We start from the raw sequence: 21,777 nt of genomic DNA on the forward strand, positions 1-21,777 counted from the left end.
ATTTTCCCCTATATCAGCTCATATTACCATCTATCTTTCAGCTTATTAAATGGAAGAAGTGATCAGGCAGGGAAGTTTGTTACAACAAATTTGGAGAAGGGTGTGCTTTTAGTGGTGCTGTTCTTCCTTTGTTTTCCTGGCTATTTCAACCTGATTTTTTTTTTTCTCCCTCTCTATCCCCTTCAACTTGTACTTAGTCTTGTTGCTTATTCTACAGCACAAAATGTGGAACTCTTTGGAGCACTTTAAAGATGCTGAAAACGTGTTGATGTCTGGGCTCATACCAGGTGAACAGTTCTGCTTCAGGTTAGGTGGTGTAGTTTGGATACATTGCAGAAGTACAGCTGGGGCCTTCACATAGAAACATTTAACATCCTTCAATGTGCAGATCTGACCTTTAACTCCTGTACAGGAATTTCTCCTCCTGTGAAATGCTTGTTAGGAATATATCTGGTAAAATGCCTCTTGAAGTCATTAAAGCCTTTTTAATGAGTGCTTACTAATTCAGATTAAAAGAACTATATAAATTCATATACATCAGGATGGGCCCTCTTTGGAATCCAGCTAAATAGTAGTAATGAGAAAGAGATGTCAAAGAATGAGAAATAATAACCTGATAAGAGGAATATTAGAAAATTGTGACTGGGCCATAGTATCCTGCTTTGAATTTCAGTCTTTTATCAAAAACCTTAAGTGAATTAAAGTCTTTCTCAACTTCATCTGTACTGTATCAATTTTAAGGCACAGTAGTAAAAAATGGATTTTTTCAATGGCTGTCACAGTACAGACAGAAGGTACTGAATCTATTCTCATATGTAGAAATGGGGTGATAGATGGTTATTTCATGAGAATCCTTAATACTCAACATATTGTAATTGTACACAGTTATTTTCATGCAGACATTTTTACAGTTCTGGTAAGAAACCTTTTTGTTTAGCTGTCACAGAATTTTTTTTCATGAATGAATTATTTAGGTTTGTTTTAATGTAGTATATAGGATTAAAATGTGTTTTTAATGTTTTTTTTTCCCTTAACCTGAGTATCAACATCTATCTCTGGTGGAAAAACTGATTTGTTCTTTGTAGTCTCAGAAATGAAAAATATCATCAAATGCATAAAATCATCAAGGACTTAAAATTCGATTGTTGAGCTATCAATAGTTTCTCAATTATTTAGCAACCTCCTACTAAAATGCGGAGTAAAACTGAGGTTACAAAGTTCAGCCAGCTGACTTGAAATCCATAGGAATGGGAATATAGTGCCAGTCAAGGCTTCTTATAGGAGCAGTATAGCACTGCTCACAGCAGCAGTTTGTGTGTGTATATTTAACATATGTAGATTTTATGTGTGTGTGTATATATAGTATGATAAGGACCATCAAACATACTTGCATGTTATTTTGAATACTTCTAATTCTTAAATAAATTCCCATAAATAAAATGCCTTTTTTTTTTGTGTATCACCTGTTTACAGCTCTCTGTGCTGTGTTATACGTCCAGGTTCCATCATGCCTGGAGCACGGCCTTGTCTGGCCCAAATTCCCTCCTCTCTCTAAACACTTGTGGGGTTCCATGCATGTTGTGCTGCATTTGTGGCACCTGCATATTTCTACCTTGATATTTTCTTAAAGAAGAATAAAAGTTGTTTGAATTCACAGTCTGGAAACACGTTTTAGTTATGTTTCTTCGGTATAAACATTTCTGTCGTACTCGCTTAACTGAATGGGCTTAGACAGATAATTGAATTTTCAGATATGTGATTTGTCAGCTTTGTTTAAAATTCAGTTTGAGCCTTTTCTATTTCCCGCCCCCCAAATACAGGCTAAGGTGCTTAATGTTGTTAAGTGGAGCCATGGTAGTACCTGGTTTGAATACTTGCACACTCCAAAGAGAAATGAGATGGGCACAGGCACTGAAATATGACAGCCGAAGGGATTACCTACATTTCTTGTCTTATGGTTTTCATTTAGGAATGGTTTGTGGAAAACTTTTGCCTTGAATGTTGTTGCTGAAGTGCTGGCATTTTCTTACAATGATAAAGCCTGTTTCTAGAGCTGAATTATTACTTGCTTGAAATTAGATAGTTGCAAACTACTAAAATAATGATCTCATTTTACATTGGCCTTTCTGAATTTCCTTATGTAGTATCCTATCCTTATGTTTTAGTTGATTGTTGATTTAGATGTTTGTTTGCCATCAATATAGCATATTATAGAAAATTTAAATTAAACAATTAACGGAAAGTTTTTGATTATGAGATAATCTGTTTCACTGATCTGTTTATGTGGTCCTGGAAAACTAATTTTCCTGGTACTCTGCTGTTGATTTAATATTTAATGTGTAAGTTTTTTTTTTTCCTTGCATCATGGTGACACAACTTAGGTAAAGCTCACTATAACAGTCTGCTTGTTTCCATTGAAAAGAACTTTTAATCTATTTTGAGAAAACAATAATATTTATTTATTCTGGTTTTTTTATCAATAGAGAAAATGAGGTGCTAAAAGTGCAACTTAAGAAGTACGTAGGAGCTGTCCAGATGCTCAGAAGAGAAGGTCAAACAGTGGAAGGTAAGGATAAAGTGAAGCAGGGGAAGAATCCATTCACAGGGTTTATTTTTCTTTATGCTGCCTTTGAGGGAGTAATATCTCTCAATAGTGAAAATAACATATTTGATATATTTTCCTTTTGAGAAAAATACTGATGTAGATTTTTGTACTATTTTTACAGAGCATTTTCTGGTAGATGAGGTGGTCTTACTTTATTCAATAAGAAGTTTTCCAGAAAAAGCTGCCAGATGAAAATTTAGCTTAAATAAAAATCTGTGAATTCATGTGATATTGGAATATAAAAATAAATTTAGTATCTCTAGATTATACTGTTGTTTTGGAGATCAGTATTTGCAGACTGTTTGAAATAGACTCTGTACTGAGTAGTAATGAGCAGATTTTATATCTGAAAGAAAATGAGTGAAGTTACCAGCACTTTTACCTGTTTGTCTTCTGTGTCTGTGCTAGAAGTATCCATGAGGGGGTGAATTGATGTCTTGATTCTGAATCCTTTCCTGGTGGGACCTGCATTTCCACTGGTTACAGAAAGTGTTTAGAGAGCTGAGAGGGGTTTTCAGAAATTGGCACCATCTGTCTAATTTTTTTAATTGTGAATATTTTGGTTATAAAAATGGCTGTATGAATGAATACTACTGCTCTTAGGGTCTAGTCACTGTCCTTATCTGGAATTTCAAAGCTTCATTCATCCCTACAAGGGTATTTGTTAGTGAGAACACATGTTTTTACTTCCGACTTTGCTGGAGTGTAGTGATTCATATTAAGAATTATTCACGAAAACCATGGCTTAAGCTTCCTATAATAGCAGAAATTATCCTTCATTAGGTAGTGACAGTTTCCATGATGAGTATAATTATAGGAAAAGAAAAAAAAATATTCCTAGGCTAGCTATATTCCACCATGTTAAAATTATGCAGATTAGTGAGTGATAAGAATAGAAACTGAGTAGGATGGTCAGATTTTATAGATGAAAAAGGGGGATGGAACAGTACCAACATTTCTAAAAATGAGCACATGTATGCTTTATGCTGGAAGGATATTTAATCAATGCACAGTAATTTTCTATAATATTTATCAATAGTGACCAGAATAAATTTCAGCTGCATGCAATATTTGTAATAATTTTTTCTTACATTCTAACTTCACATGTTGTATTTTTATAAAACTAAATTTTTTTCCTCAGCTGCCATTTGAAAATTTAGGTGAAATTTTAGTAGTACTGGGGCCTCTAACTCAAAGTACATAAGCATGTAAATAATCCCTGAGAAGTAGCTGCAAAGAAGGAGTGAAACAAAAAGAGTTGCTTCTTTTACCAGATTTATATAAACTATTGCACCCATGGTTTGTATACATAATGAGTTTTTAATGATAATTAATCTTCTGAATGGCATGAAAACAAAAGTCTTAAATGCATTGTAGATTTTAGAACACAGATTTTCTGTGACTATTTTGAAAGAGAATAAATTGGGCTTCTGCTGTTATTTTTATCACTATAAATAATGAAGGCTCTATATGTTTGCTACAATAATCAGATCAAATGCTATTGAGTATGGCTTTTAAATAGTTTCCTAAAATAATAAATGAAACTCAGCTTGATACTTTGCTTTGTGGTGACTTAAAAAGGCCAAAAAACCCCACTCAGCAAATGTGATTATAAATAAATTACCCAAAAGTCAGAACTATCAGCTTTCAAAATGAGTGATCACTGCTGTAGCCTGAGCAGTTGGATATTGGTATTTAAATATTTAATAAATGAGCATCTTGGTTTTTCAGCCATCAGCAGGAGTTGGCTCTGTACCATTTTTCAAACCTGCTTAGATAGAATATTTATATAAAAATGCTGATCTTAGAAGTCTGGCTGAAGAACTTGAAGCAACATTTATAAGAAAAAGATCTTAAAATAGCTTTCAAATTCACTTAATAATAAACTTCTAAATTTTTCCTCAAAGCAAGAATCAGTTCCCAGGCTCAAGAATATTTAGTCAGATAAATTATAGTCTCTCCTATCTACCTTAGAGTTGCTGTGTATATAGTTCAGATTTTGAAGAATGGTGAAAGCATTTGTTCAACTTCTCTTTTATTAGTGCTTTACTTTTATGTGTTAGCTTGTTTTCTTAGAAATTCATGAGCTATGAGGAAAAGTTGAATTAGATTTTGTGTAACTTGGAGGAGATTTACTTAGAATAGGCCTTAAAGTGATCTTCAAATACATAAATGATAGCTGGGAACAGGAATAGAGTAAACTGTAGTTTTCATTCACTACAGATAAAAGAAGTAATGGGCTGACATGGCAGGTGAAGGGAGTTTGATTAACTATCAGGAAAACCTTTGTGAGAAGAATATTTAACTTTAAATAGGTTGTGCAGGGAAGCATGATATCTCCCTTCTTGGAAGTTTCTAGGAATAAATTAGACAATTAACTCTCAGGAATGGAATAACTCCAGCTGATTCTGCTTGATGCAAAATCATGAAATACTGGATGAAGTATGGAATGTTCATTCTCAGCCCTATTTTCTGTAATTTCTATGGTATGTAAGCAGTCTATGTAAGTAATACGAAATGACATTTTGGAAGCCCAGTAAAAAAAAGGCTTAAAAGAGAAGCATAAGCTTAATTTTAAAAGACTTTGGGCAGGAATTGCAGGTACTACATACATATATTAGACAGTTGTAGTCACAGAACAGCCAAATGCTTTTAGTTTACGTTTTTTTCTGCTAAGATTCCAGTCTAAATATTTCTTACAAAAAAAGGTCCCTGCAGAATCTGTATTTTAGTACTTGTAATATTGTTTAATATTATGGTCTGTTTCGATACTTTAATAACTGTTTCTTATAGAGCTATTGTTTCTAAACAGGATGTCTTGGATGTTTATGGAATTTAATATTTTAATTTGAGGTATCTCTTTGTTATAGTTCTGCCAAACATTTGGAGCACTGATGGTGAATTTACAATTCCAGAGCAAAAGCAAGTAGAAAACAATGAGGAACTGGCCAGCTCTTACGAAAGGAAATTGATTGAGGTAAAGTTTGTACTGCACAGATTTTATGGAATCATAATTGTAAAATAAGGTTTGAAGCTTAAATAGTTTCTTTGCTTAGTTGGTTTCCCCTCCCCCCCCATCCCCCTCCCGGAATGTAAAAGATAAATCCAAATTTTTTTTCTTCAAAAATGAAAAGCCTCACATATTTAAAAGTACTTTTCCTAACGGGGGTATACTTTTATATGCTGATGTTAAAATGAAGGTTTTAATAAATAAGCAAGTTTCTTAAGGTTATAACTGATGGTGGTGAAGTTGAAAGGATCAGAGACACTAGGTTTGAGGCTTCGTGTAAATTACAGTGCATAATTACAGGTATGGCTGTGTTGGCAGTTGAGCTTTATTTAAAAGAAGGGCATAGTGAATTGTGTAGCTTTTTCTATGCTTTTGTGCTGGTTTCTGATTGCAAACCGTGTTTCATTTTTGTATCGCTTATTGAATACTGCAGTAAGGAAATGTGTGATAGAAGCTACTACTTCTGTTGATATGGCCACGTTAGAAAAAGTTCCTAAGGCGAGATTTACTTTTAAGATTAATGTAAAATTCATTAAAGGAGAAAAAAAGATAGATTAGGGTTTCATCCTAAATTTAAATACAAATTATTTTCAAGACAAAAGTAATGAAATTTAATATCTAATACCCATATCTCCTATTAAATATTAAAAGAACATTTTTATAGAAAGCAAAACAATTCTATATCTTTCCCTTGCCCAAAATACCCTGAAATTTGATATCCACATTAACTGATTAACATGAAGATGACCAAAAATGCAGGTCATGGATCAAAGTGCTTAATACAGTTCTTCTAAAACATTCATACTTGGTTATCCTTTTCTCATAGGGCCATGTAAAACTAATGCTCTCCCTGACGCTTACCTTTAGTTGAGTTCTTCTGACTCCTTTCCTCTGTTCTGTACCTATCAAAAGATTATCTTAATTAAGAACACACCTAAAATCTCCCTCAGCTTTAAAAATCTCCTTAGTTGTACCAAGTTTGTTCTGCATGCTCAGGAGTTTGTTGCTGATGCTTCTGAGTTTGTGGCAGAGTCCAGGGTGACACAGCTCTGGATGTCGCCACAGGAGAAGCCTTTTTGGCTTGGTCCTTTGCTGTGAAACATGAAGTGATATTTTCTTTGTCATTTCTCTGGAGACTGCTCTCAAATGTGGTCATGCTGGGCAGTGAACTGCAGTGGTCTCAGGCCCTTAGGTTTTCTTTTGACAGCAGGTGTTTAGAGTGCTCTTAGCGTGGAGCCTCAAGTGTTAGCCTCACTTGACTTTTATTTGGGTTTGTGTTCTTTAAACTGTTTTCTTGTATAGGAAGGAACAAATTTAAATGATCCTCTGTCCAAGGGAAACTTAGCTTATTTATACTTTATTTTTTTTGCTTCAAGCATATTGTTATGGAGAAAAACAACTGTGAAGATGATTGAAGTCCCAGTAGGGAAATTTATTGCTTAAGCTTCGTTGTGGATTGAGTAAAGGAACAAATGACACAAAATGTAACTGAAAGGGTATAATTATGAGGAGACCTCTTCATTGTTTAGCAGACTTTGATGCAGGAAAAATTAAAGGAACTTAATATTGTTATTCATTGCTCCTTTTGATTTGCTGTGATGGTAATGCATTTTTCTTTGGCAAGAAAAAATATTGAAGTAACTTAGTTGCTAATAAGTGATATCTGCCAGTTGTCCTTTTGATAATACGTAACAAGTGATTTGCTGTTTTATTTGCTGTTAAATTTCCTTTTTACTATTTAACTTTGCTAGGGACACTTATAAATTTTTGCATTACTTGTAGTGTTTTGAGAGGGTTGTTGAATTTACGTTTTAATCGAGTCTCCAAGTAGAAAGTTATTTCAAGGACATCCAAATTAGAGGGAGAGAAAATAGTCACATCAGTCTGGATTTGGTTCTTCTAAGAGACAGGCACTGAAAAATCAAACATGATTTCAAATATGTAAACTACTGAGCTTTGTCTCCATTCATAAATTTTTATATTGCTTTTGGTAACCAATCAACAGCAGTATTGCAGCTTTTCCCTGTGAATTTGCAACTAGTTATGTGCTGTATCTCTGTACCTGAAATGCAAGGCAATTCTGCCTTGCAGCCCAGGCTCTGTGTAATTAACAGTGACCTGTTAATATTAACCTGATATTCTTAAATGTTACATCATTTAGTTTAAATTGGAATTAGTGGTTAAGCTAGTATGGAAAATAATTTCTCTAAAGTTAATAGTATTATATTACTGTTTTCTCTAGTATATCGTTGGTGGTGTTTAGCTCTTTTTTGCATATGTGTTACAGTGATGAATTACTGGATTTGAAGGACTCCCTCTAATATAAAAAGAAATTTTGAACACTTGAAGTTCACCTCGAGAAAATTATTTTTATTTTTTATTTATAATCAATGATGTCAGATCCTGGCTTGTCAAATTGAAGCTGTTTTTTTCTGTTTGCTTTGATTCTGTGAAGGACGCAGGTTTGTGTAGAACAAAGCACAAAATTAAAAGCAGGCACTAAATTAAACTGAATTCAACTGCTTTATTTTGGGGAACTTCCCTGAGGAAGAGGGAGAAGGCAGAGTAATTCAAGAAAAGGAAATAATGAAATTCACAGATAGTAATGAACTGCTTCCAGAAGGGAAATTATGAACTCTTAAGAGATTTGGCAGTAGTTCAAGTCCCTGTGCTGTTGAGGTGCCTGGATTGAAATTCATGTTGTTCAGCTGTGCTTTCGTGCTGTTACTCCATTGCCTCTGCTGTTCTCTACCTTTGGATGGGGGGGTATGAGGAGGAGGGAGGCATTCCAAGAGTTGCTGGAGCTGAGGAACAGGTTTAATGATGCTGCTGGGTCAGCCCACTGGAAGGGGCCCAGCAGTGCCCACGGTGTTCATCTGACTGCTGGAACTTTGCATTCGCGTCATTCCCCAGCCTTGGCACTCTCAGAACATCCTGTATCACCTGATGCTCTCTTGACTTAAAATGCAGAGCACAACCACAGCCACACTTGGTGCCCAAAGAGGCCACTCTGTTTACCTTTGAGAACAACCTGTGCCACAGCCTAACTCTGGCATTTAGACTCCTCTGACCTCTCACAGATTTGCCTGGAGTGATTGACTTCTAGCTCCAATCCTATTAAAATCCCAATTAAGAGTGAAGAATACACCACTTATGAATTATTGACAAAGTTTAATGCAGTTTGTGCATTTTGCATTATTCCCAGTTCAAAATATTGTGATTAGTTTGTACATGTTGAGTGCTGCATTCATCAAAGAATTAAACTGAGAACAGGAGTTAATGAGTGTTTTATTAGAATCAGTTGTCATATGATCTCAACTGACGGGAATAAAATTTGACATGAAGTTGTATTTTGTCCTGTTGAATTCGATATCAGAACTGCATTTCAAGGCATGAGTCAAAATTATAGCAAGGTCTGTTCTTAATGATCAGTTCATACTAATGTATTAGCAGTACTTGGAGAGTATGGTAAAAGAAATTGATATACATTTAAGAAATTACATAGTGTGATTTTTTTTTTTTTTTTTTCCAATTCAGAACATAATTATCCCTTGGCTTTGCTTTTCAGGTGGCTGAAATGCATGGGGAGCTGATTGAATTCAATGAGAGGCTGCATCGTGCTTTGATGGCCAAGGAAGCTCTGGTGTCCCAGATGAGACAAGAACTAATTGATCTTAGAGGGCCGGTGAGTATTTGTCTATTGCACTGTAGAATATCCCTCTGGAATAGGCTCAAACCTTACTCATGATGAAATATCTATTAGCTTGTAAGAAATAACAGACCTGTGAAGAATTGGCTTTGCACAATTCCTCATCTAACTATCGTAGATTATGCTTTGCATTTTACATTTTCCTTTTAAAGCAAAGAAGATATCCTTTGATGTTTGTTCTAGCTATAAAATAAGGTAAAAAGCTATTGCTGCTTCAGTTATAAATGCTCTTGCAATCCAGTTTTCTAGCAACTGCTACTTCCTTTGATTCTACAGGTATTAGTCCATCATGGCATTTTTATGAACTTTTGTACTTATATAATGTTTTGTAAGAGCACAGCTAAAATAAAATGCTCATGTGTCCTTCCCTTAATGGAATATTGGTTGTAAAAGAGGTTCTGTGTGCTTTGTATTTTCCTGTAAGTTGCTTATACACACAAAGTACTTTGTTTTAGCATCTTTTGCTCGTAAAGGCCTAATAATGATGTTCTTTCCTGGGTTTTCTATATCTTTCAAACCCTTTTACAAACCCCAACTTGTTTCTTTACAAAACTGTAGCAAATTCTAACATAAAGGACTCACAAAGGTGATACGTTCACAATCCATTTGCAGGATTTTGTTTCTCTCTTATTGTTCGTCAGTAATAGTTGTTATTGGCATTTATAACATTGAATGTTGAATTGTAATTTCCTTATAATATGCTTTCTTAATTGAAAGCATAATAACCAGTGTGTGGAAATTATTTCTGTTTTGTAAATATAGGTCCCTGGAGATCTGAGTCAAACATCTGAAGATCAGAGTTTGTCAGATTTTGAAATGTAAGTTTCATAATTCACAATTTTTCTCTTCATACTGTCTTTATGAGAAAGGAGAATAAGCAAACAGATTCAATAATTTGCTTTTCCTATATTATTTCCAATAACTCCATTCTTAGCTGTGGTGTTCCATTGTTAAAAAGTATGGAGAGCTGCACAGACCATGCCCCAGTGTAGTTAAGAATGCTGAACTCAAGGAGTTTAGATTTAGGAAGATTCCCTTGGAGTGCTTTTTAAGTGTCCTAGATCTTGGTATTCTGCTGCACCAACAAGTTACTGGTTTTAGTGCTTTGGGTTTGATGGGTGCTGGTTGCTATTCATCATGTGATGGACTTTCTCATTTTTACAGAATAGTTCCTAATCAATGCTTACAAAAAACCCCAAACCCCAAAACCCCCACAAACAACCCACCCCAGATCATTCTAGACTGTTGTGATTTGGAATTTTGCCTTTAGCAGTCAAACTAATGAATCTTGCTTTTGTGGATGGGGGGGGGGGGGGTGGTGAAAATGTAGCTGATGCGTTTGAATCATAGAAATTTGGAACTGGGTGACAAAGAGTGGATGGAAATGCCTTCTGCATAATTGTGCAGTGCTCTTCTGTTATTTAATGAACTTTAGCTGAGGCTTGTGGCCGAAAATGTTGAATTTGTTGAAGTGAATAATTTTTGCTTCATGTGTATAATCAAATGTTGTCAAATGCATGCTGTGAAAATAAACCCCAAACCCAGAAAACCTGCAGAAGGAATTGTTTCAGCTGGATTAATTTTAGGGAGCATTTTTAGTTCTTGCACGTATAAAAAGTTCAGGCAGAACTCCAATTTTTCTGCTTTCAGATTTTCATTTGAAATGTTGCTTTGTTGATCACTTTGATCATTATCTAAATCATTGCATGTAGTTGCTTTGCAATTCTTATACATAAATATGATTCCCTATTTTAAGTTTTTCCCTCTCCTCCTCAGATCAAATCGTGCTCTTATTAATGTTTGGATTCCCTCAGTCTTTCTGCGTGGAAAAGCTGCCAATGCATTCCATGTTTATCAGGTAAGTGAGACAGCTTAACAGGGATTTTGTGTGAAAGTTTCTGACTGAAGTAGCACATTTTAATAATTTAAAGCTCTTCATATAATTTCATTAGAGATCAGCTAATGAGCAGCAGCAGTAACTTCATATATATTCATCCATAGGATTGTGTTGATTATTCAAAGAGCATATTTTGAGGGTTGACTGTTAGTAGTTTAATACTTTAAAAGCATGCTAATAAGATGACTCCATTGGTCAGGGAGTGCAACAATTCAATATTAATGAGTAATGCCTTCTTCAATGTGAATGTACATGTTTTACTTCAGTTTTGGGGATAACAATGACCAGAAATGTTGCTTGACAGACAGATGTGGTTTACTGTAGTAGCTCACTTGAAAACATCTTGAATAATGAAACAGTTCTTCACTGTGTGTTATTGAACATGTTCACATTGTGTTCTGCCTTGGGCAGGTCTGAATTTAGGGGTTTGTGCTCCAGCCCAGCTTGTAGTCGAAGCACTGAAATTTTATACAGTTCCTTGATTCCTGGATTCTTGGTTTCAGAGCAGTGACACCCTCTGTGGATAGAATGGCAGGAGGAATTTCAGACACTCTCTAATGTGCTGTCCCAGGTTGTTTGTATTTCTTTATTTGTGGATTGTTAGCAGCTGCAAAATTTCTCCACTTTTGTTTCAGCCACATGTACTTCTCAACAAGATTGCTGAAGCTTGTTAACATTCCTCTCACTCTGAGTGATGTTTTTTTTGTAGAATTTTGAATCATTTATGAAGTGTTGGCAGATAGTTGAAAAATACAGGAAAACACCCACCTTTCGGCCAGTAAAAGACAATGAAAAATAAGACTTGAGGTAATGGAAAGAAAAGCCACCAGGATGGGAACAGTTAGTAATTTGTTCAAAAGCACTGAATAATCAATCAAATTGAGATGCACAGGTGTGTGGAAATCTAACTTGTTGACAAGTGTAATTATTTCTGTCTTCCTGGCTTTCACATATTTCTCCACTCTGCTGTCACTGGCTACACATTCTCAAACCCAGACACAAGTCTGCCATCACAGAAATTCTTAAAAGCATCCATATCTCACCCCACCTGTTACTCTAATGATGTTGCAGATCCATGACCACTAGAAGAGCTCTGCTTTCTACTGCTTCTTTCCTAAGTTGCTCTGTGTTGTTTTTCATCCTGCTTGAGCAGGGAGAGTAGACCAGATGGCCCACTGTGGTCCCTTCCTTGCCCATTCTGTCAATTCTTTGGAGAATTTAATGTATTTTTAATTTTACTTGTAACTCGGTATCAAATTAGATTACTAAAGAGTCCGATATTTGTCATGCAGTTTCACTGAACATCACTGTACAAGTGTCGTTGTGAAAGCCTGCAAAGCATGCAGAATTCACATATGCTATAGGTGTTCTGAACATTCAAAAGGAAAAATGTTGAGATAAGCCAAGCTTCCCAATTTGTAAGAGATTCAGAACTTTACCCAAAATCTGCTGATGTGAGTAGATGTTGCTTGTCTTTAATGGAAAACAAAGAACTTGTATTGAAGGCTAAGCCTCTTGAGAACAGGAAAAAAGGAAGCAAAATATTTTTGAAAGATTAGAAATTCTGAATCTACAAAAAGACAATCTTGAGAATTTTATTAGGTTTTTTATGTCTACAGTATAAAGTCATAATATTGGGCATTCATAGTGTGCAAAATTTTGTTTATTTGTGTATTTGAAAAATGTACAAGTTCTTCTGAATATGCTTCATTCATTATCTTTTCACACTTGCAATTTACAATTTTTTTTTAATGTGAAAAGTTAAATATAAGTATGTATAACAGAGTGTAGTCAGACTAGTTTGTCTTCAGTTACAGAACAGCACAGGATATCATAGAATTTTTCCAACTTTGTCTTTTAATACTTAAGAGAAAAAGCAACCAAGAATTACCTGTAGAAGTGGCCTAAAACTTCTATAATTCTTGTTAAACTTTGATCATGGCACCTGTTGAGATCTTTCCTTATTAAAGAATTTGGGAATATCATTCCTGCCAGTTTTTGGTCTCAATAACAGGACTGTCACTGGTTTTCTTCCACTGTGCATCTGAAAGAGAAGCATTTTCCCAAACAGACATATACGATACTGTGATGAAACATTTGAAGTGAGTGCCACATCTCTGATCAATTATATAGTCATGTGCTTGCTGAATATATATTTTACGTTTTATAGCGACCAGGAAAGCATTAATTTAGAAAACTTCAGAATAGCTTCAGTAACAGCACTGTGCATTTATCTTATTAAATCTCTGCCAAAACACATGCTCCTGATTACAGAGAATTTGATTCAATGTTGAAATTGTGGAAGAGGATATTTACCAGGCTACCAGTATGTCCTGAACAGACCCAGACTGGGAGTGCAATTAGGATAAATGAGTAAGCTCATTTCTGAGAGTCCTTTTATTCATAATAAACATAATTTTTACTGCCTTATCATTTATTTCTCCAGTGGCAGAAAATTAAAATGTATGTATAACTCTTTGTATCAGCTATATGAGAAATGACTTGTGGTATATCAATCTAAAGGAAAGTAGCAATATTACAGAATATTGGTGTGGGTGAGATCATTACCAACACCTTTAGGAGTTCACATTTCTCTTGGGAGTACTTGAGTAAACAGATGTAAAAACTGACTCTTGGTTGTGCTGATTAATTCTGAGAAAAAATACATCAAATGAACTTTGGAGAAAGGTAAAGTGTGCCAGCTGGAACAGGCAAAGTTTGAAATTTTGATTTGGTTAAGCATGATTTTTTGATATGCTAAATACTTATGACTGTACTTAAAGCTAATTGGAAATCAGCCCTAAAGTGCTTAACCTGACTGAAAATCAGATCATATGTGTGATACTATCAGGATAAGATGTTGCTACTAAATGAAGGTGCTACAAAAGGGCATGAGCCTTGACAGTTGGTATTCCAAATGCAGTTCATGTGAGTGTATTTCTGATAGGGCTTTATTTCTTCTGCATTTTCTGTTATTAGAAAGCTAAAGAGATTGTCCTTCTCTCCCCTCCACTAGTGAGCCACCTTGTTAACCTTTGCTGATTTGGAATTGTGTTTCTGGAGCACTTCACGTGGAGGAGAGAGCAGGACTGTGCCAGGGGAGACTTGCTATGTCACAATTATTGCTGATACACTTTAGAATTGTTGTGCCTCTTCTGTCCCTTTTTGCTTATAAATAGGTATTTTATAGCAGAAAATAAACTGCGTACATATCACTTTACTTGGAAATAGCCAAAAGAGGGTGGAAAGAATTGCAGAGCATCTTAAGTAGTTTGAAAAACTCAGTTCTACAGTATCTGTCATCTGTTTTCATGGACTTATAAATGCTTCTGAAGAATGTAAGAATTAGGAGAAATTAATATGGGTTGCTGTGCCTCTTCGAAATCAATGCAAATTTTGCACTTGTGCTTCTTGAACCAGGAAAAGAAATTAATGACAATTTGTGTATCAGGAGGGTCTGACCTGGACAGGATAAGCATAGACTCCTGCAGGAGTTTTGTTATTGTGCTTGCTTTTAAAAATATAATTTTGTGTTTTTAAATTTAATGCAGATTTGTAATGCTGTTTTGAAGGACATTTCAAAGCATTTATTTTTGTGTCATGTTAACATCTGTTTCGGATGTTCAAAATCAGTGCATTTTTCAGTCTTAAAAAAACCCAGATGTTGCTCTTCAGTAAATATAGCAGGAAAAGTTTCCAGCACCAGCATAATTGTTACATAGTTAGAACCATCAAATAGTTTCTTTAATTTTTGTTAAGGATTAAGGATTCTGGACAAGCTCAGAAATAAGGCTGTGGACTCCAAAAGCAAGCAGCATTTTATAATGAATCCTATTAGATGTGGAAATTTCAATCAGACCTCCGTATTTGCAGAGTTACACTGCACTCTTGCAGTAATGTTAAACTGGCAGAATTAACTGGTTATGAATCTTAAGGATTTAAAAACAAGCTCTGGAAATGTAGCCAAATTTTATGCTCAATTTGAATGGTTGAGTTCAAGGGGACAGTTGTGAGCAGCAGATAATTCAGTGCCCTAGTTTAGCACTGTTACTGTCTTAAAAATTAACAGAGCTGTAGATCTGTATCATTCAACTGTGGATGTTTCAACAATTAGAGGGTGTATAAATTTTAGTGGAAAATATATTTAGAATTGGATTTGCACTTCAGTGCAGTTACTGAGTTCAATTAAAAATATTTTTTCACTTGTTTTCTCAGAACATAAAATAGTAACAGAAAAATGCATATTTTATAATCTCTGTTCACCATGGAGTTGTTATGGGTTGTTCTCATTCTGGATTATTCCTTGTGGAGAATAGCAGATTGTCTCTTTTAAATGAAATGCCAGTAGCAGATCTTATTGAATAAATAAAGAATAAATCTCCACATGCAGTGCACCAGGAATTCAAAGGTGAAAGAGCTGAAAAGTGACTGGTAAATAGCTTCTGGCTTGCATACCAGAGATTTTAAAGTAGCTAATCTGACATAATTTTTAAAAGAATTTAAGGAGGTCTAAAAACCAAGTTGTTACAAATAATTAGGAAAGGGATAAACAAATAGAAAATGCTGTTAGGCTGTGTATAAACTCTGGTTTATCTGTGTGCAGTTCTACTCCTCTCTAAAGAAATATATCAACTACAAATAATATGGATGAGAAAAAAAATTATTTTTCACTGGAGGAGCATATTAGAAATTCTCAGCTTGCATGAAAGGCAAGTGAGAGTGGAGTACAATAATAGTCTTTCAAATCATTTAGGAAATGGAGAGATTTTTAGCTGTTTCAAAATGCAAATTAGAGCATTGATTGAAACTGTTGCATTGCAATTTCAAAACAACTGCATGACAGTGGTTTTCTCCACAATGTATATTTGAGGTGAATACTGAAAGTTTGTGGGTCTAGAAAATAATTGAGCTAATTAAATTGAAGAAAAATCAATCCAAACACAAAGATGTGACTTCTTTCTAAGGAAATCCCTGGATAATGATATTTTGGAATAAAAAATACCAATATACCTTTTGTTCATATTTAAATGTTCTGGATAAAATATACTTCATAATTCTCCAAGGAATTTTCTGAACTGTTGAAATCTATGTCCCTTACTGTAAGAGCATGGTGCAAGAAACTTGGAGGTCATGGTATAACTAAAAATGACTTGCCCTTGCAATGTTATGCTAATAATGACTAATTTAGACCTAAAATAGAAATATTAGGTATGATGATGAAATATCTTTCCTTCCAACTAATGTTTATCTTCCGTGCATGGCAAGCTCATTCTAAATGTCTTCAGAGCACATCCTCTCTTTTTGTACTTGCTCAAGTTTGTTTTGCTTCAGGTTTAGATCTTGACTCCTGTCTTGCCATTCATTAACACTGACAGATTGCTAGTACAATTACTTTTGCACCTGAGTAGAAAAATTAATTAGATGACCAATTGATGCCTTTATTGCCAATCAACAAATCGTAAGGATTGTTTAGACTACACTGAATGAAATTATCCAGGCTGTGACAGGAGCTCAGCCTAGACACTCATAACCATGTCTTCTAGCAAAAACATTAGAACAACTGCAGTTAACCAAAAGAGATTCGGAGGCTTATTCTCTTACAAAGTTTCTGATGGTATTACTGAGTGGCAGACTGATTAGTTATAAGCACTACAGGACACAGCCACATATGGAGAAACTAATATATTTTGTACAAAGTCACACTTAAGGAAGCCTAGTCTATTAAATTTAAATGTTAAGCCACTTTGGAAAGCCAGGGTCATGCTGGCAAAAGTCTTCTCTTCCAAACAACCTGCCTTCTCTAGTTAACTGGTTGCTTTCTGGTGACTGCTATTTGTGATCTCTCCAGTTTGTGGCTCATCTTTTTTGTGTGGCAGGCATTGCTCAGTCAGCCTACCATTACAAAATAATTTCTTGTCCAAAATATTCATGGGCATACAGACAAAATCCAGATCAGAATTTTTAAAAAATTGCATTTTCATTTTACCTCTAGATGGTGATAGTTAGATGCAGTTTCTTTAGTGTCTGTGAAGCAAGTTGATTATTGCAATAATATTATTTAGTCATATTTCTCAACTGTAGAGTGTCTTATTTTCCGTATACATACGGATTCCACTTTCCTGTGAAGTGTACAGCAAATGCCATTAGTCATGCCTTTTGTAGCTATAATTACCAATGCCTGACACTTAAGATAATGAAACTGAGATTTTATGATTCCTAAAGTGATATCAATATTTAAATGGCTTCTTGCAAATCCGCCTTGTTTGCAGAGCAGTGAACACATTATAAACCAAATAAGTTTAAAGATTAATATGCTAATCAGACAGGGCTGTTACCATTTGCATATGAATAGGATGCCCTAAGGCTATAATCAATAAACATGTCTTACAATTTTTTTGTTCCTTTGACTATCTTTAGTCTTGCTGTTTAGTATTGACTGACATATTTGCTCATAGTATTTCTTTTTATATTACTTTAAATGATGTTTTAAAACCTGATGTTTTCCTCTGCACTTCTCTGTAAAGGAAGAGCAATAAGCTTTCCTATGAAAGGGCTTTTGTCAGGATTATTTAGGTTGGAAAACACCTCTAAGATCATTGAGTCCAACTGTTCCCCAGAACTGCCAAGGCCACCACTAGCCCATGTCCCCAGAACCCACATCCTCATGGCTTTTAAATTCCTCCAGGAATGGTGACTCCACTTCTGGTGTGGGCAGCCTGTTCCAGTGCTGCACAGCCCTTTCCATGAAGTTTTCCCTAATATTCAGTGTAAACCTCCCCTGTCACAGCCTGAGGTCTTTTGCCCTCGTCCTGTCTCTGTTCCCTGGGGGCAGAACCTGAACCCCACCGAGCTCCAAGCTCCTGTCAGGGAGTTGTAGAGAGCAAGAAGGTCTCCCCTGAGCCCTCTTTTCTCCAGGCTGAGCCCCCCCCCAGCTCCCTCAGCTGCTCCCCACAGGACTTGTGCTCCAGACCCTTCCCCGGCTCCGTTCCCTTCTCTGGACATGCTCCAGCCCCTCAGTGTCCTTTTTGCAGTGGAGAGGGAAGAATTTTCACAGAAACATAGTATAAAAGAGATGGAGCAGAACAGTATCTGACACCCAAAAATTTTTGAGGGGGAGAGCGCCCAGCAAATTCTTTGGGTGAGACATGAAACAGGGAAAGCACAGTCCAGGATCTGCCAGCTGGGCCTGTTGACCTTGAATTTAATCACAGGCAAGCATGGCCTTGGTATTTCCTTGAAGGTTGAAAATGGAAGACAATGGACTGGCAGTTAAGAGTCGAAAGGTAAGCAATAAACTGCAAAAATTAAACCCAAATTTGCATTTTATTTTCCTGATACATGATGAATTGGATGACTTCAGCAGCTGCAGCACTAAGCAGGCAAAAAGGAGAAATAAATAGTCTTCTAATCATATTCCATTTCAGTGCAACTCAGGGCAAGTAGAGAAGAAAATGAACTGGAATGATTGGGAGAATTTGAAAGGAAGATGTGGCTCGTGGCATTCTGAGAGTGATTTGAGAGTGCATGAGCCAAAAAGGTTGAATATCCCACTTTTTCTGGAGTGGGACCCAAGGATGTATCAAAGAAGCATAAGAGAAAGCATAAAACAGAAAAAAAATTTAAGTAACTGGGGTGGAGGGAGTATACAAAGATGAGATCAGTCTTCAGAGACTTCTATAATTATTTATTTTTCTAAAGGAAACCACAGTACAGCTTACTACATTGATTTGTTTGTTGAAGTGCTGGATGCAAAAATACTGGGAAATTAGAATTAGAATTTCTGCTTTCAGATTACAACTACTGCAGAAAGAAGCAAATAATTTATAATTTATAATCAATAAATATCTAAAACAAATATGAGTTATGTTATGTGTTGTAGAAACTGATTGATGAGAGAGCCTCCTTCCCCTTGCCTGAGCACCCAAAATATTTCATTTGGAGAAAAAGGCAGCACTATTGTAATTTTACCTATTTTTCTTTTCTGCAGAAACTTCTTTCACTGCAGGGGTTGTCATACATTGCAATGACTGTATGGGTTCAAAGTGCATGTTTGTGAAATGACGTTAATTATCTTGGGTTATTATAAGTCGTATTTTGCTGCCAAAAGGAACTTATTATGCTATTGAATGATTTTTTTTTTTTGGGGGTGCTGATTTGATTTGTATATAAAAAGGCAAAAAATACTGATTCCATGCAGCAAAAGTGGAGGCAGTGCTGCCTTTGTTCTTTAGTGGCCAGTCACTTTAGTGCTGTTTTGGTAAATAGAAGCAGAACTGTGACTGCAGAAGCACAGTGATCGTTACTCTACATGTCTGTAGTTGAGTGGATAAGCCTAAAATGTGTGACATTTTTCTATTTAGTGGAACAATACTGGCTGTTCTTAAGGTTCATGCTTTGGTATCCATTGTGTCATATATTTGATACTGTATTGTTCATTTTTATGAACTAGGTAACAGAAACTTGAAGATTTAATGTAAAATATATTCTAGTATTTGTAGTCTTTGTGCAAGTGGATAAAATGGTCATATTGAAATAAAAGCTTATTCACTCTAATTCCTGTTATGTCTCTATGGCACACAAAAAGCTGCTCCTATCACAGCTGAAAACTTTCATTGTTCCATTTGTTTTTCATTATGCAGAAAATTCTTAAATTGGATCGTTTTGAAAGGGGGAACTTAACCATAAATGCAGGCCTGCAGCTGTCTCAAAATATAACTTGCATTTGTATTCATTTCTCACAATTCAGAGGTAACTTTGGAGAATTGAGCTTGAATTTATATTCCTAACAGAATACCATTGTCCTGAAGTGAAATCAAATGAAACTTGTTCTTATTTTTTTTTGATTAATACTTTTTACTTCTATAAGTTTTGAGTGCAGAAGTACATAATTTTGATAAAATGTAAGTGGATTGAAATACATCACTCCCATCTCATAGTGTGCTTTTCTAACAGGAAATAAGATAGTTCTAATCCCCTGAAAACAATTATTTCTTAAATGGTAAACTTTGATGAAAATCTCTCTAACTTCATATTCCTGAATATTTGAGAAGTACTTTAAAGTTGAACCAGAGTTTTAAGAATTAAAAAAACTATATCATCTGAAGTGTAAAACTATGGACCAATGGTTCTCTAAGATTTACAGTGTTATTTAAAAGCAAGTGTAAGGGGAAAACTCACCAGTCAAGTTTAGCTGAGTTAACATTAAAAAATAGTGGTGCCAATTATCATGTTCTGGTTTTGTGTTCATGCTGATTGGGCTGTCCCTACCAAACCAGTTGCTAATTTTCCCTTTTGTTATCACATGCTTGGGCATTACTTTGAAAGGATGTTGCAGACAGGAGGATCTCCAAAAACCCCTTTTTTATTAGTGAGGGAAAGGAAGTTAGAATTACAGTAATACGGTAGAATTACAGTAATACAGAAGTAATACTTTTTCTCTCACCCTTTTTTTATCCCCTTGTAATGCTTACTTAGCTGGTAAATGTCACAGTAGCTTTCTTAGTGTGGTTCGGTCTCTTTTGCATTCCTTATGCTGTCCATCACTTTTCTCCTTGCTCAAAACTATGACCTCGTCCAGCCTAGGGCTGGTTCTTTACAAATATTCTCAGTATTCTCTATGTCCTTTGAAGTGTTCTGCTGCTGAAATGTCCTGAGTTCTCTTGCATCTTGTGCCATTTTTATATGTGGTTTAGTAGAGTTTTCACTGCTCACCTTCCCTTAACGTTATTCCCTTCCCCCTGGGATGGGCCATGGACTCACAAGGACTTTGACATCAGCATTTTTGTATTTGTGGAGCTCCCATCAATAGAGTTCTCTATCCTAGAATTCCTTTTTCATTACATATTCAGTCCATCCTTCCAGGAAATGTGAGCCACATTTGCAGGGAAGATTCAGGAGTAACTTCATTTAGGGAATATCCTTCCTGGTGCTTAATCTGGAATTCTACAGCCACGAATGTCATCGCAGCAGAAGAAGGTTCTGTAGTATCTCAGTCAGTATCTCTTGCTGCTGACTGTACTGGAGGGAAAGACACAAAAGTGAATCCTCAATATACCAATCTATATTTTACATCAAAAAAGAATAGCACCCACGTGGGACTCCTGCAGATCAGAAGGATGAGTGTTGATTACAGGCATTTGGTCTGTGTACACTGGAACTGGAGCGAGCTGGAATTTTGGCATTTGTCCTTTATTTTCCTCAGGCTTTTATATGTAAGTGGTAATGACCTGTGTCAATCGGTACCAGTCTGTTACCAGAACTTGCTAACAGCATTTTGGACTCAGAACTGCTTAAAGATTCTTAACCTATTAAGAAACTTCTGGCTCAAAATCCGGTACCATGGGAGTAGGATTTTTCATTTCAGTATGCAATCATTAAACTTATGCTTTCACATTGATTCTCAGAAGATTTTTGGCATTTCAGTAATATTAAGTTAGCAGGTAGTAGACTGACAAACACAATATTAAATTACTACTATTACTGCTATTGCTCTCCAAATCTCTGATTTCAGACATGTTTGTGATGAGAAAATCACAGACTAATTCCTTAAACATACT

The 21,777-nt window shown here is 35.5% G+C and overlaps 1 protein-coding gene across 1 annotated transcript in view; it reads left to right on the plus strand.

Moving 5' to 3' along the window:
- Positions 1-21,777, plus strand: part of SNX29 (sorting nexin 29) — a 101,617-nt gene that overhangs the window by 31,518 nt on the left and 48,322 nt on the right. Inside the window, exons 14-18 of the mRNA XM_082291900.1 lie at positions 2,484-2,566; positions 5,476-5,582; positions 9,184-9,300; positions 10,087-10,142; positions 11,101-11,182. Of these exons, the coding sequence (XP_082148026.1) occupies positions 2,484-2,566; positions 5,476-5,582; positions 9,184-9,300; positions 10,087-10,142; positions 11,101-11,182 (445 nt within the window). The remainder of the gene's footprint in view (positions 1-2,483; positions 2,567-5,475; positions 5,583-9,183; positions 9,301-10,086; positions 10,143-11,100; positions 11,183-21,777) is intronic.

This window comes from Coloeus monedula (genome assembly GCF_965178545.1).
Source record: "Coloeus monedula genome assembly, chromosome: 16".
Classification (NCBI taxonomy): Eukaryota; Metazoa; Chordata; class Aves; order Passeriformes; family Corvidae; genus Coloeus; species Coloeus monedula.